Source organism: Myiozetetes cayanensis, unplaced genomic scaffold (genome assembly GCF_022539395.1).
Source record: "Myiozetetes cayanensis isolate MyiCay16 unplaced genomic scaffold, myiCay2020 scf12, whole genome shotgun sequence".
Lineage (NCBI taxonomy): Eukaryota > Metazoa > Chordata > Aves > Passeriformes > Tyrannidae > Myiozetetes > Myiozetetes cayanensis.
Window position 1 is genome coordinate 28,389,613 of NW_026086826.1, and position 14,101 is coordinate 28,403,713.

Sequence of the window (14,101 nt, forward strand, 5' to 3'; positions counted from 1 at the left end):
TGAAATGGAAGGTCTGAACTGGCAGCATTATTCAGTTGGTTTTGCAGAGGGTCCTATCAAGGAGGGCACAGGGTCACTGTAAAAGGCTGCAGAAACCATGAGGGAATTGTTGGTGACTCACTGAATGCCATTCTGGTATCTGACAACCAGCACAGGTGAGTTAGAACAGCAGGTTTCTTATTTATATTTGTCAAACGTGTCTGGAATGTGGTTGCAGGCCTGAGCTTAACTCCCAGGTTTTGGTTTTTGTGCCCCTCTCTTGCAAAATAAGGACTTTGAGGCTGATAAAGCCCCACCAGATCTGAGAAATACAGGTAGCTTTTTAGATAGGGAAGATAACTTATTTATCAGAAATGTGCTTCTCTTAATCTCGAGAGACAACAAACCCAGGAAGAACTTATTTCAAACCCAGCAGTAGCAGAATCTGCTCTGATGTGGTTGGTCATCCTCCTCTTCTTCAGTAGAAATTAATGTTGACTTTTTTGTTCCATCAGCTGTATTTATGGCAGCTAATCCAAAGAAGTGCCATTTGTTTTATGTAGCTTGTGGACTTATTTCTCCAGTCCTTCCCCCCACCCTGGGAAAGGAGTGTAGGTTTTTGTACCAGTTGGTGGACTGTTAGTGCTCTGCTTTGGCCTTCCTGGAAATACCAGGCTTTTTATCTCCTCCATAGTTCATTGCCTTCCAAAGCTTAGCTGCTGAAAATGCTGCAGCTCCTGCTTAGCAAAAATGTGAAGAATGTTATACAGAACAAATCAGTCCTGCCTTGCAGATGAGTGGAGAACTTGCACGCTCAGGCAGGACGTGACATAGGTTGAATCTCAGCTCTCTTAGGTCACTTAGGACCACTGTGGGACGAAATGTTTGGTAGCATTGACACTTCAGAGGTGAGATCAAGTAGAAGCAAGGAAGCAATTGAAATTTGTCTGTCTTGATGAGTCGTTTTAGGTATTTAGATTTATCAAGTTAACTGTAAATCAGAGAGCCTTTTGGAAGCCATGCTTTGGGAATTTGTTATAGCACCTTTGAGTTTCTGATGGACTGGAACTCCTGTTCTGAAATCCCTCGGAAGGAAGAGTGTCTTTGAACTCTCCAACATTTTTGTAAAAGAATACACAGCTCTTGGTGTGTAAAACATTGGGCTTATTGTGGAGAAAAAAGGGACAGCACAATGTAAGTAGAATTTACAGGATGTGATGGAGGGTGAAGGTGTCAGTGATGTGGCATGAGCAAGGGTTGCATTGTTTGTGGTGTTTCGTGTCAGCCAGAACATGGAGTTCCCTCTGCACTTTTTCTAGTGGGACATCAGAAATTCACCCAGACCTCCCAGTTTTACAAGCACAGAAAGAACCCTACGCTCCCATAATTTCCAAATGGGGAGATTCAATTTGAAAAAGAATTTAAGAAAACATTTGAATGCATCTATCCCTTTACTGTTGTATTTTGGCAGGGGAAAAAAACACCCTGTAACTCCTTTCCACTCAGCAGCACTAAATGTTGAAATAAATCCCCCAGTTTTGGTTGGTTTGGTTTGGATTTTTTTTTTTAATTTGGTCCCTGATACAGCCCTTTTTTCGCTCACCTTTGAGGCTTGGTGTCAGGTCTGCTCCTGGGCCCTTTCTGTATTGCCCGGGTTCCTTGCTTGCTGTCTTTTTCCTGCCTGCTCCATCTTGCATTCCAGGCAGTTCTGCTGAGCTGAACAGAAAGGGAAAGTAGTCTTCCCCTCTGTCTTCCTCTCCAGGAAGACCCAGACTGCAGCAGACTCAGAATCAGGTAAACATTACATTACATTACATTCTTCTCTCTGCCTTTAACTGGTGCAGCTCTTTCAACAGAACACCCAGCAGTTACACAGTGAACTGAATTGAGGTTAAGCACTTCTGCTGTTTGTCCTGTGTGCTCTGGGTCCAAATAATTTCATTAGGCTGAGAAGAATTCCCTAGGAAGAACGTGGCAGTGTTTGTTTTTGAGGTGCTGCAGGTAAGTGGCATGAGTTAGGCTGAAGCAGTGCCCTGGGAGAAGCGTAATAGCATCTGCACTTCTGTTTTTAAACACTGCAGGTGAGCAGCATGGTAAGTTCTTCAGATGGTTTGAGGATTGTGATGTCTGCTTCCCATTCTCTTGCTAGAGAAAGAACCTGTTGCATCTTCTGAGTAGATAACCCTTAGAGTGCTTTTGTGAGGCAAGGAGTGCCTGAGGACACACAGGGTAACCTGCCTGAGGTCAGTGAGGAGGGTTCCTGTGTTCCAGACCCCTCCCAGTTACTTAGGGGAAAGATGGTCCCTCAGTCAATCTGAGAGTTTATTTTTTGGCTTGATGTGATGTGGGTAATTACAGGAAAAAGCAATCTAATTCCTTCCTACTTTTTTTGTGTCAGGTGAAATCCCAGACAGAGATGAGGAAGACTCCAGTGTCTGAAGCCAGGAAAACACCTGTAACTCAGACTCCAAGTCAGGCCAGCAGTTCCCAGTTCATCCCCATTCATCACCCAGGAGCCTTCCCTCCCCTCCCTAGCCGGCCAGGTAATTTGCATTGCTCTTTTGGAGTGGGATTTATTGTTGACTGCCAAGAAAACCATGCAGTAGTGGCTGTCAGGGGCTCTGTTAATGAACGTGGATTTTCACGTTGAGAATCTTAACAAGTAGTAAAGAATGGCCAATACCAGAATTGAAACAAGATAAATTGTTTATGCTTTGGAATCGAGGTCTGTCAATGTAAGACAGAGGGACATCTTCCCTGTCCCAAAGTCAGCACAAAGTCTGGCCTGTGAGACACAGAGAATTAAAACTTGCCTTGCAAACCTGGCTTTTCAGTGTGAACCGCAGGGAAGGAATTGATCTTGCGGATATGAGGATTTGTTTGCTTACCATCTGTCTCTATCTAAATTAATCCAGAGACTGGTGATCCTCTGGGAGGAGGCAGTAGACTTAGTTTATTGATTGCTTCTATTTATTCCTGCAGAAGTTTAGTCCCTGAAAACGTGTTTGAAGGTGAGGGAACTTTGGGGATAATGCATCAAAAACCCCAGACTGGTGAAGAAAAAGGTAGTGGGGGGGAAAGAAGGAGCTGGGAGATGGAGGTACGGGAGGAAGGGAAACATACTGAGGTACTTCCCTGGCTGACTGTTATCAGTGCCTGGAATATTGCAAGAAAACTCCAGAACTCCGAATCCCTGTGTGATTGATCACATCCATGTATGTGCAAAGGTGAGGAAGGACATTACAGTGCATATCTGCAGACTGGTGGCCTCCTTTCCTCATAGTCTAAATGAACAGCATAGGAAGAAAAAAACCCCACTAAATGTTTTCTGGAGGGAGCTGTCTGCTCTGCCAAATTCCAATTAAAGGTGCATTTTCATCTCTTCCAGGATTTCCACCTCCAACCTATGTCGTCCCCCCTCCTGTGGCTTTCTCCATGAGCACGGGGTACACCTTCCCGGGTGGCGTTTCTGTCCCAGGAACCTTCCTCCAGCCCACAGCTCACTCGCCTGCAGGAAACCAGGTGCAAGGTGGGAAACAGTCCCACATTCCTTACAGCCAGCAACGGCCCTCTGGACCAGGGCCAATGACCCAGGGACCTCAGCAAACACCACCTCCTTCCCAGCAACCCCTCTCATCTTTACCAGCTCAGGCAACAGCACAGTCCGCAAGCCAGTTACAGGTCCAAGCTCTGGCCCAGCAGCAGCAGCAGCAACAACAACAGTCCCCCACAAAAGCTGTGCAGGGCCTGGGGAAGAGCCCACCGCACCACTCCGGATTCCAGCAGGTAAACTTGGCCTGTGCTACATGCTAAGCTTAGTTTAAAAATAAAGGGCAGCGTTCGAGACTTGTGTTCCTGAGTTGCCTTTCAAAGTCGTGGTTAAAGAGGGTTTTGATGGTGAACTTCTGGGGGGAATTTGAAAAGGAGCAGAAGTTTGGTGGTGGGTATGACTGTGTTGTGATGCTGGAGCTGAGAGGAAGGTACGTACCAGAATGGGAACGTGTTTTCTGTCACACTTTTTCTCTGTGTTTATAGGCAAGGGATGATGGTGATATTTCTGATCAGGTACTTCTGTCCTAGGCCTTTCTGGTTTTCTTGTGTGAGTGTGGAACCCTCACCCACACTCTTGGCTAATGGTGCACTGCCAGTTCTCTCACAGCTCTTAGATTTATACACACTTTGTCCTGGAGGAAAATCTCCCTTCTGACATGTCTGGACTCGATGGTGAGACCCTTCTGGTGTTCTGGACAGCTCATACCTTAATAAAGGTTTACTTGATAGGTTTAAGTTAATGAGGTACTGGATTAGAGGAAGGATTATACTTGGCTGTTGGGTTAAAGCTGGACTAGGGAGTATTAGACTGGGGAGTATAAAGCTGGACTTAGGGAGCATTTTGGTGAATAACATGGACATCACACACACACTCTGAATTGCTGTCACACGTGAACCAGGCTGACAGTTTGGATGGAGTTAGGCATTCAGGTAACATTAACTGTTCCTCCCTGCTGGTGAAATCCTGTGTCTCTGCCTCAGTACCCGCAGACAGACTCATCGAAGCAGCTCTGGAATCCCCCCCAAGTCCAAGGCTCCCTGGGGAAGATCATGCCTGTAAAGCAGCCCTATTACCTGCAGGCCCAGGACCCTCTCAAATTATTTGAACAGTCATTGCAGCCTCCCGTGATGCAACAGCAACCTCTGGAGAAAAAAATGAAGCCTTTCCCAATGGAGCCATATAACCAGAACCCCTCAGAAGTCAAGGTGCCAGAATATTACTGGGACTCTTCCTATGGCATGGCTGACAACAGGGTGATGGCCCAGCAGTCGAACATGGAGCGCAGGGGAAAGCGGCAGGGAGTCTTCCGCTCCGAGCAGGATGCTGTCTCCAGGATGACCTTTGAGGTAAGATCCAGGCTGTGAGTGGTGAAAACCAGTGAGGCTCTGGAATTCCCCGTTTCAGGAATGCCCTGTGGCCCCAAGTCAGTCAATGTGAGCTTATTTGGAAGACACCTGGGTACCAGGGGGTACGTGGGGTTCCAGAAAATAGTGATGTGTTCTCCATTTTAGTCGGCTGTGTGTGGGATCAGTCTCTTGAAGGTCTGGTTTCAAGTAGGTGGAAGTCTTGCTCGGTGTGGATGTGACATCGATGTCTGCATTGTGTCCTGTCAGGTTGAGAAACGTGGCAGCTGATGGTTTTGGGGAAAATTCTTGTCTGGCAACTGATGTAAACCATAAAACCCACCCAAATAATTGCAGTTGAATTATTACCCTTTAGATGAACTCTTAACACCCCTCTACTGAATTGAACAGGCTGCAACAGTCAGATTGAGGCCAGAAATCGAGGCTGGGAGCAGCAATCTGGTGTTGGATTTTTTGTTTGTTTGTTTTACTGAAAATCCCACCACTGAGAGCTGAATTACTTCCTTAGCTGCTGGTTGCACTAATGGAATACTTTGCTTCTGTTCAGGCAGTTGTGCTGCTTCATGTTGCTGTTTGTAAAACCAGTAGTCTGTGTTATTTATTATTGGAGTTGTCTGTGAGTGCTCTTGGTGGTGTTTATGAGGAAAATTAAACAGAGGCCTCTTTAAAACCTTTTGTCGTGGTGTGCCTCTGTAAATGCACTGAGGACTTGGAGAAGGTCAGCTGGGATCACTTGGCTCATCCTTCCAAGAGAAAAGCCAGACAATATACAGGAATCTGCTCCTACCCTGATACCAGCTTGTGGTTTTTAGATGGAAAGAGGGACAAAGCCTTATCCTGGTTCCTAAAAGGGAAACCTTGCCAGCGTAGTGCAGTATGGAGAGAAGTTGTGCCCATGATGTTTGTGCTTTAAGTATCCCTCACAAAAGCCAAGGTGTCCAGTTGGCCCAGCACTTGGCAGGTTTTTTGGCCCAGTGGTCTGACCAGCTGTTTGCTGGTGCAGCAGCTGTCACCAGTGGAAATAAGTCTTGTGGGATTTAAACTTCACTTGTAGAGGAAAGAAGGTGCAAACATAATTTTACGTGACACCTAAATTACTCACAGGTCAGCTGTAGAATAATGGTAAAGATTTCATGTTCCTTGTCCTTGAATGTGGACGCAGGTTCAGTGTGTGGGTACAGTGGGAAGCACACGCTGCACTAATTCAGACTCGCTGCCTGTCACTTTGGTGGTGTGACACAGCTCCCTGAGCACATGAGGCCACGTGCCTGGGGGTGTTTTCTGCTCAGAGTTCTCTCTCTGCGTGCCTCAGCACACTTCTGCACCTCCACCTTCTCACCTCACTCTCTGCATGCTGCCTCCTGCCTTCCTCCTGCTGTTCTGGCTCCTGCTCTGGCTTAGCCTCCCCTTGCTGTCTCTGGCTGTTCTTTCTGCCTTCTGTTGTCTCACTGTGCTCATTTCTGTCACTAGGACCCCAAGAGCTCCCCTCTGCTTCCTCCGGACCTGTTAAAGAGTCTGGCTGCCTTGGAGGAGGAGGAAGAGCTGATTTTCTCTAATCCTCCTGATCTTTACCCAGCTCTGCTGGGGCCTCTCGCCTCTCTTCCTGGACGAAGCCTCTTTGTATGTATTTGATGTAATACTGCTGCTTCTCACTCTTAACTGGCATCTCTTTCTTCTGTGAAATGATAAGAAATGTGAAATTCCTTTCTCTCCCTCATCCCTCCTGTCCAATTCCCTGCCTCACCCTCGAGCTGGTTTTCATGGAGGCCCATGGTATGGCTCCTGGGGCAAATCCAGGCCTGTTCATTTGCTCAGAAATCAGAATAACTGGTTTCTTTTTAAAGTAAAATCCACAGGAGAGGTGTTGCTGCCTCATTTAATGCACTCACTCTTTTGCAGTTTTATGGGCTTAGTAATAAAGGGGAAGGGTGGGGCACAGGTTGAGCTGTGAGGAGTCACCAGAACAAGGGTGTAGTTACAGGACAAGAGGGGGATGGTTTTAAACTGAAAGAAAGCAGGGTTAGATGAGATATTGGGAAGGAATCCTTCCCTGGGAGGGTGGGCAGGCCCTGGCACAGGCTGCCCAGAGAAGCTGTGGCTGCTCCATCCCTGGAAGTGTCCAAGACCAGGTTGGACGGGGCTTGGAGCAACCTGGGCTGGTGGAAGGTGTCCCTACCCATAGCAGGGATGGGCTTTCAGGTCCCTTCCAACCCAGGCCATTCTACAATTCTGTGATTATAATCTGCATGTAATAATTCCATAGAGGCAGGGGATGCTGCCCCAATAAACACAGAGGAGATTTTTTTTTCCAAAACAAGATAGCTTTGGAAGAGAATAGCAAGCAACTGGCTAAATAACCAGTATCTCTTATATAAATACAGTCATTTTTGACAGACTGAGAGGCTTTTCTTTCCTACATTTTTGTATTAAATCATTCCCAGGTCACTAGCTGGAGGGTCTTGCAGCTGCTGAATTTATAAATTGCCTCTGAAATTGCAGTGTGCCTTTCTAGTACGGCTACAAGCATGTTCATCAAACCCTACTAACTCAGATTAGTGGCAGTAACAAAGAATTATTCGTGACTCAAAAACCTCTGATTAAGTCTCTTCCTCAGTTATTTTACCTGCCAGTAGCAAAACAGACACTCATTTCTGTCTCATTAGGTAACTTTGCTAGGAAACTAATAGCTGCTTCAGCAGCAGCTTCTTTTGAAGCTCCTGCTGTTGTATCTGCTGACAAATGGAAGGAAAATCCTTCGCTGTGCAAGCTGTGTGGATGTGCAGGGTGGGAATTCTGTCTGCCTTTTAAAACGTGCTTTCAAAGCAATGAGCTGTCATGTTGAAAATCCTTAACAAGCTGGGAGCTGCTTGCCAGGAAAATGGGGCTGTTTGTCTTAAGTTTACAGGGTAAAAGCAAAGGTATTCCAGCTATTGTGAGTGAGGGCCGCTAGGTCAGGTTTCTGTGGTTTGAATAACAAATTTAAAAACATCTGACATGCTGGGCTGGAGTGAGCTTTGGAGGGCTTTTATTTGGAACAAGACTGCAGCTCTTTATTTGGTTCTCACACAGTTTTATTTATGGCTTTGTTAATACCATGGCTTTGGTGATCCTAAATTTGGTGATGTTCGTTGTCCACCAGCCAAGCTTCGTAATTTTTCTTTGGTTTCTGTGTCAGTGATAACTGATTCAGTTTCTTCCTTAAGAGACATTAGACATTGTTTTTCACTCCTTAGTCATAGTAAAAACCAAACAGAAAGCTGAGAAATATACTGGAAATGACAGCTGTATGAGGGGGGCTGGCACAGATGATGGAAAAGGTCATGTCCCATAATACCTTTACATGGAACCCCAGGGGAGTTTGGGAACCTCTCTTTTAAATGCTTGGGTTGCATTTTTTTTTCTTCCTCTCTACAGTAATTTATAATGGAAATGAGAGAGTGCTAAATGACACTTGGAGTCTTAAACCTAATTATAAAATCACAGCACTTGGCAGCTCTCGCTGTCTAAGAATGTCTGTACAGCTCTCAGAACTGGAAAATACTCTGTCAGTAGCCACATACAAGAGTCTATAATCATGTCTGAAGGAACCCTCTGATCACTGGGAAGAATCCTGTCCTATTTGTGCAAGTTTTCACACAACCATAAGGGATTTTTGGCAGGAGTCTTCCCTCCAGATGTATCAGACAGAGTATTAGACTTTGGATTTGAAAAGCTGTTCCGGCAGTGGGGTTTGCCCCAGACTCTCAGCCGTCTTGTTTGTTGATTTTTAGGTATTAATTGCAATTATTCCAAAAACTACTGATTCTCTGCACTTGTTAGTTTGCTTCCCCTGTCCTCCAGGGTGCTGGAGCCAAAGTACATGGAAGGTTTTAAATGTGACCAAACCCACTTTGGCAGTTTCTGACAACACACTTTGCTCCTGCTCAGTACACTGGTGACTAACTGCTCTCTTCCCCTTTTTGGTTTCTGAAGAAGTCCCTGCTGGAAAAACCATCAGAATTGATGTCTCAGTCATCGTCTTTCCTGTCCCTCAGTGGCTTTTCTCTTAACCAGGTGAGTGAGAATCAGTCTGCTGCCATTTGCTGTTTGACCTTGTGGTCAAACCAGTGGAAAACCTGAAAGAAATCCTTATGGAGGCCTAATTTCAGTCTGTATCAACCTTAATCTTTGCCTTTATCAGTTGTCTTCCCAAATTCATTAGCTGTAACTGTGCAGACGTACTGTTGAATCTTGCTGAGTTCATGAGCCCCTTGCTTTTAGTAGAATCATGGAATAGACTGAAAAGAACTGAAAACTCTGTAGTTTTTATTTCTTGAGCAGTGAATTACCTGTTTTCTTCCAGAGAATGGAGCAGGGTCTCAATACAACTCTTCTGAGTACTGGGAATTTAAAGATTTTGTGAAGGCTTTGCAGTCCAGCCAGGAAAAATCAGTCCTGATTCAGAGTGTGATGGACTTAATGTGATGGATTAAATAAAATAGAGAAGATGGGGCTGTGCAGTGAAAAAGGAGTTAGGAAATATTTTGATCTGGAATTGTTTCCTTTACACAGTCTCAGTGTTTGAAATAAATCCAACACCTAAACATTCTGTTTGTTTTTTTTTTTTCAGGAAAGATACCCAAACAACAGCATGTTCAATGAGGTGTATGGGAAAAACATGAATACCAGCACAAAAACAGAAGTCACCCCCTCAGTTGCCCACCAGGAGACTTCACTCTATTCTCTCTTTGAAGGGACTCCGTGGTCTCCATCCCTTCCAGCCAGCTCAGGTAATACTGGGGTGGTGTTTCTTGTCTAGTGATTTAAGAGGATTTGAGTTAATTCTAAACCGACTGCAAGTTATATGTAACTGGAAATTTTAAAAACACAACAAAACCCCAAACCTGCTTGACAGGGTCTCTGAAGGTTTCTGTTTTTCTTTATATATTCTTCAGAAATGTGAGGAGATTTTCTAATTAATATCATGTAAGAACCTGGATTTTAATTTAAGTAATTGAGCAGGATAAATGTTGTAGGAGGTGTTAAATCCTGAAATCTCTTTAACTCAGTTTCCTGACAGCCCTTTGGGAGTAGGGCTTTAACTCAGACATCCATATACTTTCAGTGGTGCTTTTTTCTGGAAAAAGCAGGAAGAACTGGATTTCATAATATAGAGATTTAAAAGGGAAAAAACTGTGTGACTGAAGAATATGGAGGAAAATAAGCCAGTTGTGGGTTTTGTTAGGTTTTTCTTACTGTTAAACAGCCTACAAAGCCCACCAGTTTCTTCATTATTAATTATCTTAAAGGTGTAAACCTTAACTTTTTCATCATGATTTCATTCTCACTAAAAATCCAGAAGAGTGTGAGAGGAGGAATCAGTTGAGTGTTTGATTGCACTGAAACTTTTGCAACCAACCAGGAAAAGCCATTGTGGGTGAAATGAAGGGAGCTGCAAGGTGCCTTTATTCTCACAGGGCTTTGGCTCACATGGCTTCAACTTTCTCTCCCTTCCCCTCTTCATTCATTCTGCCCTGCCTGCAGACAGGCTTCAAGCTCACTCTTCTCTTTCGCTCAGTTTTAGGTTCTGGTCTTTTTTTAAGACTCACAGAAGTGTAAAACATTCTCAGACTTGGGAGTTTGAGTTGTAAACTTGCAAACTCCTCAAGGTCTAATCAGATTTTTTTATTTTTTATTGGTTTGTCAAGCCTGGAGACAGATAGTTTTTTAGTCTGAGAGAAGTTCTTGAAGAGACACGGGAAAAACTGGCTTTGCCCTGGCAGCTCTCGTGAGGTTTCCTGGGGTTTGTGTTCTTGGAAATTTTTCCCTCATGACTTCAGAATTTGCATTACACTCATGTAACAGAGAGAATAAAAACTGACCTTCAGCATTGGAGCAAAATGGGGGACGGCAAAATTTGCAGCAGAAATTAAAACCTGGGAGGCTCCCGCTGTCTCTGCTGACCGTTTTCCTCTTGCCTTTTAATTGCTAGATCATTCGACACCAGCCAGCCAGTCTCCTCACTCCTCCAACCCCAGCAGCTTGCCAAGCTCCCCTCCTACCCATAACCACAATTCTGTTCCCTTCTCCAACTTTGGACCCATTGGGACTCCGGACAACAGAGACCGGAGAGTCACAGACCGCTGGAAAACAGATAAGCCAGGCAAGTGCCGGGGTCCAGGCTCTTGCAGAGCCATCAGACACCATCAGCTGATGGCATTTGCTTTGCAGTGGTTTTGCCATGTCCCTTTGAACTTGTATTTCTCCCGTTTTAGCAATGGGAGGGTTTGGTCTGGACTATCTCCCGGCAACGTCGTCCTCTTCGGAGAGCAGCTGGCACCAGTCCAGCGCTCCCAGTGGCACCTGGGCAGCCCAAGGCCCTCCCACCATGGAGGACTCCTCAGCTGTGCTCATGGAGAGCCTGAAGGTAGGTTTGGCTGAAACTGTGCTCGGGAACGGGTCTGTGGGGCCTGAGGATGCAGGGACGGGCATTAGCCTGTTGCAGGTGTCAGAGTTCAGTGTCAGAAGCCGAAGGTTTTTCCTGCAGATTCACTTACGCAGGCAGTGTGGGAGGTGTCGCCAGCGCTGGAAGACGTCACGGTTTTCCAGTTCTTGCTGGTTTTGAGTGTTTTGTGGATCAAGCCCAGGCTGGCAGAACTGGAAGGAATTAAAACATTTGCTTTGACTAGTCTAAAATTAGTAGTAGTTAACGTGGGATGAATTTTTATGGTAATGAGGATTCGGGGGGAGTTTAAGGTTCTTCCAGGGAACCTCTTTTTAAAAGGCCTTCTTTGAAACCTGGGTAACTTTCATGATAAGCCAGGTATGAGTGACAAAGAAGGAGAATATAGAACACTGTCTCTGCTTTGCCATCTGTCAGAGGGGGGCTGTCTAATGCAGGAGGTGCTAGTGTTGGCTCTTTGTTTTCAGTCCATCTGGTCGAGCTCCATGATGCACCCCGGCCCTTCGGCCCTGGAGCAGCTGCTGATGCAGCAGAAGCAGAAGCAGCAGCGTGGACAAGGCGCCATGAACCCGCCGCATTGAGACAGAGGAGGCGACCCTCGCAAACGACGGCTCCATAAACCATGGCATGTTGGGTCTGCAGGACTGGCCCACACAGTCCTGTGCAGGTGGCAGCCCTCTCTTCTGTTCCTTGCTGTCAGGAGGGCGTAAGTGCTCCACCGACCCACTGAGTGTGCACAAAACGTCTGCAGTGCAAGCAAACAACATCAGGAACTCTCCCATCCCCGGGCCCTTTGGAGGGAGAGAGGAACTGCTGTTTGGCTCACTCAGTAACCCGATATCACCGCCTCTCACCTTCTCCATCGTGCATGTCCCCAGCCACATGGGAAGTAAAAGCTGAGAACGAAGGGCAGACGGGAGAAGCCAATGAGAACTTCTCAATCCTTATCCCCTCTTCCGGGGAGACACAATAGGAATCCATTAACGATTGCTTCGCTGACTGAGAATGTAGTTGAAATTACTCCTAAACATCTTTATTACTATCTCAGTAGTAAGATCACACTGAATTCTTCCGTACACAGAACGTGCTTCATAGTCAGTGTGTAGCAATGAAAGCCCCAGTTGCTGCTCTGGTCAGAGGTGGTTGGTGGCGAGGTGGGGCTCTGTCTCCTGGGCTAGCAAAGGAGTTTCATGAAGGAGAGTCTGGCACTTGGCACCGCTTCACCCAGAGGCTTTGGCCAGCCCACGGGTGGGTTAGAGACTCCAGCATGAAATGCCCTCCTCTCAGTAGGTGTTTGAGCTATAATGGGTGATGTGGGGCATCGCAGCACTCTGCTGAACAAGCAAGTTAACTGCTATGGGGTTTTAAATTAATGTGTGATTCCTGTACATTTTACTGTAGCATAGTGGCTAGCCCCACAAAGGGCAGGCTAGTCTGTGCATTCACAGCCTGACTCATTTTAATAGGTAGGTAGAAAGCTTTCAATGGTTTTCTTTTTTTTTGTTTTTGGTTTTGTTTTTCTGTTTGTTTTTTTTTTTTCTCTCCATCTTCCCATCTTCGCTGAATGCTCGTAGTTTCATTACCACGTGCAACATCTCGCAGAAAATAATCAGGGGTCCAGCAGGGCTGGGTAAATCCGACAGTCAGCCTGGACAGTGTGGAGAGTCCACACCCCCAGCAAGGCACAGGTCAGCTCTTGCAGAAACCCGTCCCCCTCCCTGCCCCAGCTGCAGCCCCAAGCTTTCAGTTCCAGAAACAAATCCAAGGCACCCATGGACACACGTGTGTGAACCGCACATGGAAACGGCGTAGAGCTGTTCACAGCTGAAAAGGTGCAGAAGGGAAAAGGAAAAAACGTTTTATTTGCTATTTATTAGGGGGAAGGAAGACTGGAAGCTTCATTAAAGGACAGCGTTCTCGTTAGGTTTCCCAGGGAAGTTACGGAAACAATCTCAATGTCCATTTGCTGTGTTTAGCAGTAGGGGTTTGTGTGATGATTCAGGATCTCTGGGCTGGAATTCAGACGCAGAGCAAAGCACATGCAGGAGCTGAAGCGAGACTGGAGTCTGGGCAGCTCCAGAGAACACGAAAAGGGAAGGCGGAGGAGACCCGACACCCCTCGGGGGTAGAAGCAGCTCCCCCACGAGCTCCACCCTAGCAACATCCCTGTTCTGTGTTGCATTTCGAAGCTGTGTTTCCTTTAACGAGCCCAAAAAGTGAAGTTCCCACCCGGTGGTAATACAGCCCCACCCCCTGTGTGCTTCCCTCCGGCCCTCCCGGTCCGCGTCCGAGCTGTGCACCCCCGGCAGCTGCGACATTCCAGCGTTTGATCCGTCACTGACTCTTGCACCCCAGACGAGCTAACCAGGTTCTCCATCTCCCTGCCGGCAGCGCCCGCTGCAGCCGCACCGTTCCACTTGTGCATGAGCGCCCGGCCTCGGGAATGCGTCCGGCTCCCGGCCCGCCCCCCAGCACCTGGGGGAGCGAGGGAGGGGGCCCCCAACAGAAACTGGTTTGTGTCGTAAGCTTTTTTTTTTGTGTTTTTTGTCTGTCTGTGCAAGAACTGCAGCTGCTGAAATCAGCTTTGCCTTTAATTAAACCATGTTCTCTCCATCCGGGTCTGTGTGTAGCATTTATTTCCCATGGGACTTGGCTGCAGGCCTTTAAAAACACATTATTTTTCTGGAGAAGCCAGAAGAAGGTTTGAAGTTGATTTTTTTTTAATTATTTTTTCCCCCCCCTCTTATTTGAAAGAGACCTAAA

The 14,101-nt window shown here is 46.4% G+C and overlaps 2 protein-coding genes across 5 annotated transcripts in view; one reads left to right on the top strand and one right to left on the bottom strand.

The window, feature by feature from the left end:
* Positions 1–13,951, top strand: part of SMG7 (SMG7 nonsense mediated mRNA decay factor) — a 44,844-nt gene extending 30,893 nt beyond the window's left edge. For 2 of the 4 annotated variants that reach the window (XM_050307364.1, XM_050307365.1), the window contains exons 15-23: positions 2,378–2,522; positions 3,368–3,765; positions 4,513–4,878; positions 6,367–6,516; positions 8,869–8,949; positions 9,506–9,665; positions 10,868–11,038; positions 11,151–11,302; positions 11,806–13,951. In XM_050307364.1, the coding sequence (XP_050163321.1) occupies positions 2,378–2,522; positions 3,368–3,765; positions 4,513–4,878; positions 6,367–6,516; positions 8,869–8,949; positions 9,506–9,665; positions 10,868–11,038; positions 11,151–11,302; positions 11,806–11,919 (1,737 nt within the window). In that variant the 3' untranslated portion in view covers positions 11,920–13,951. The remainder of the gene's footprint in view (positions 1–2,377; positions 2,523–3,367; positions 3,766–4,512; positions 4,879–6,366; positions 6,517–8,868; positions 8,950–9,505; positions 9,666–10,867; positions 11,039–11,150; positions 11,303–11,805) is intronic. The other 2 variants (XM_050307366.1, XM_050307367.1) reach the window with 2 other exon arrangements.
* The window catches only part of ZBTB37 (zinc finger and BTB domain containing 37), a 331,509-nt gene that overhangs the window by 226,510 nt on the left and 90,898 nt on the right, over positions 1–14,101 (bottom strand). The gene's annotated exons all lie outside the window — the stretch shown is intronic.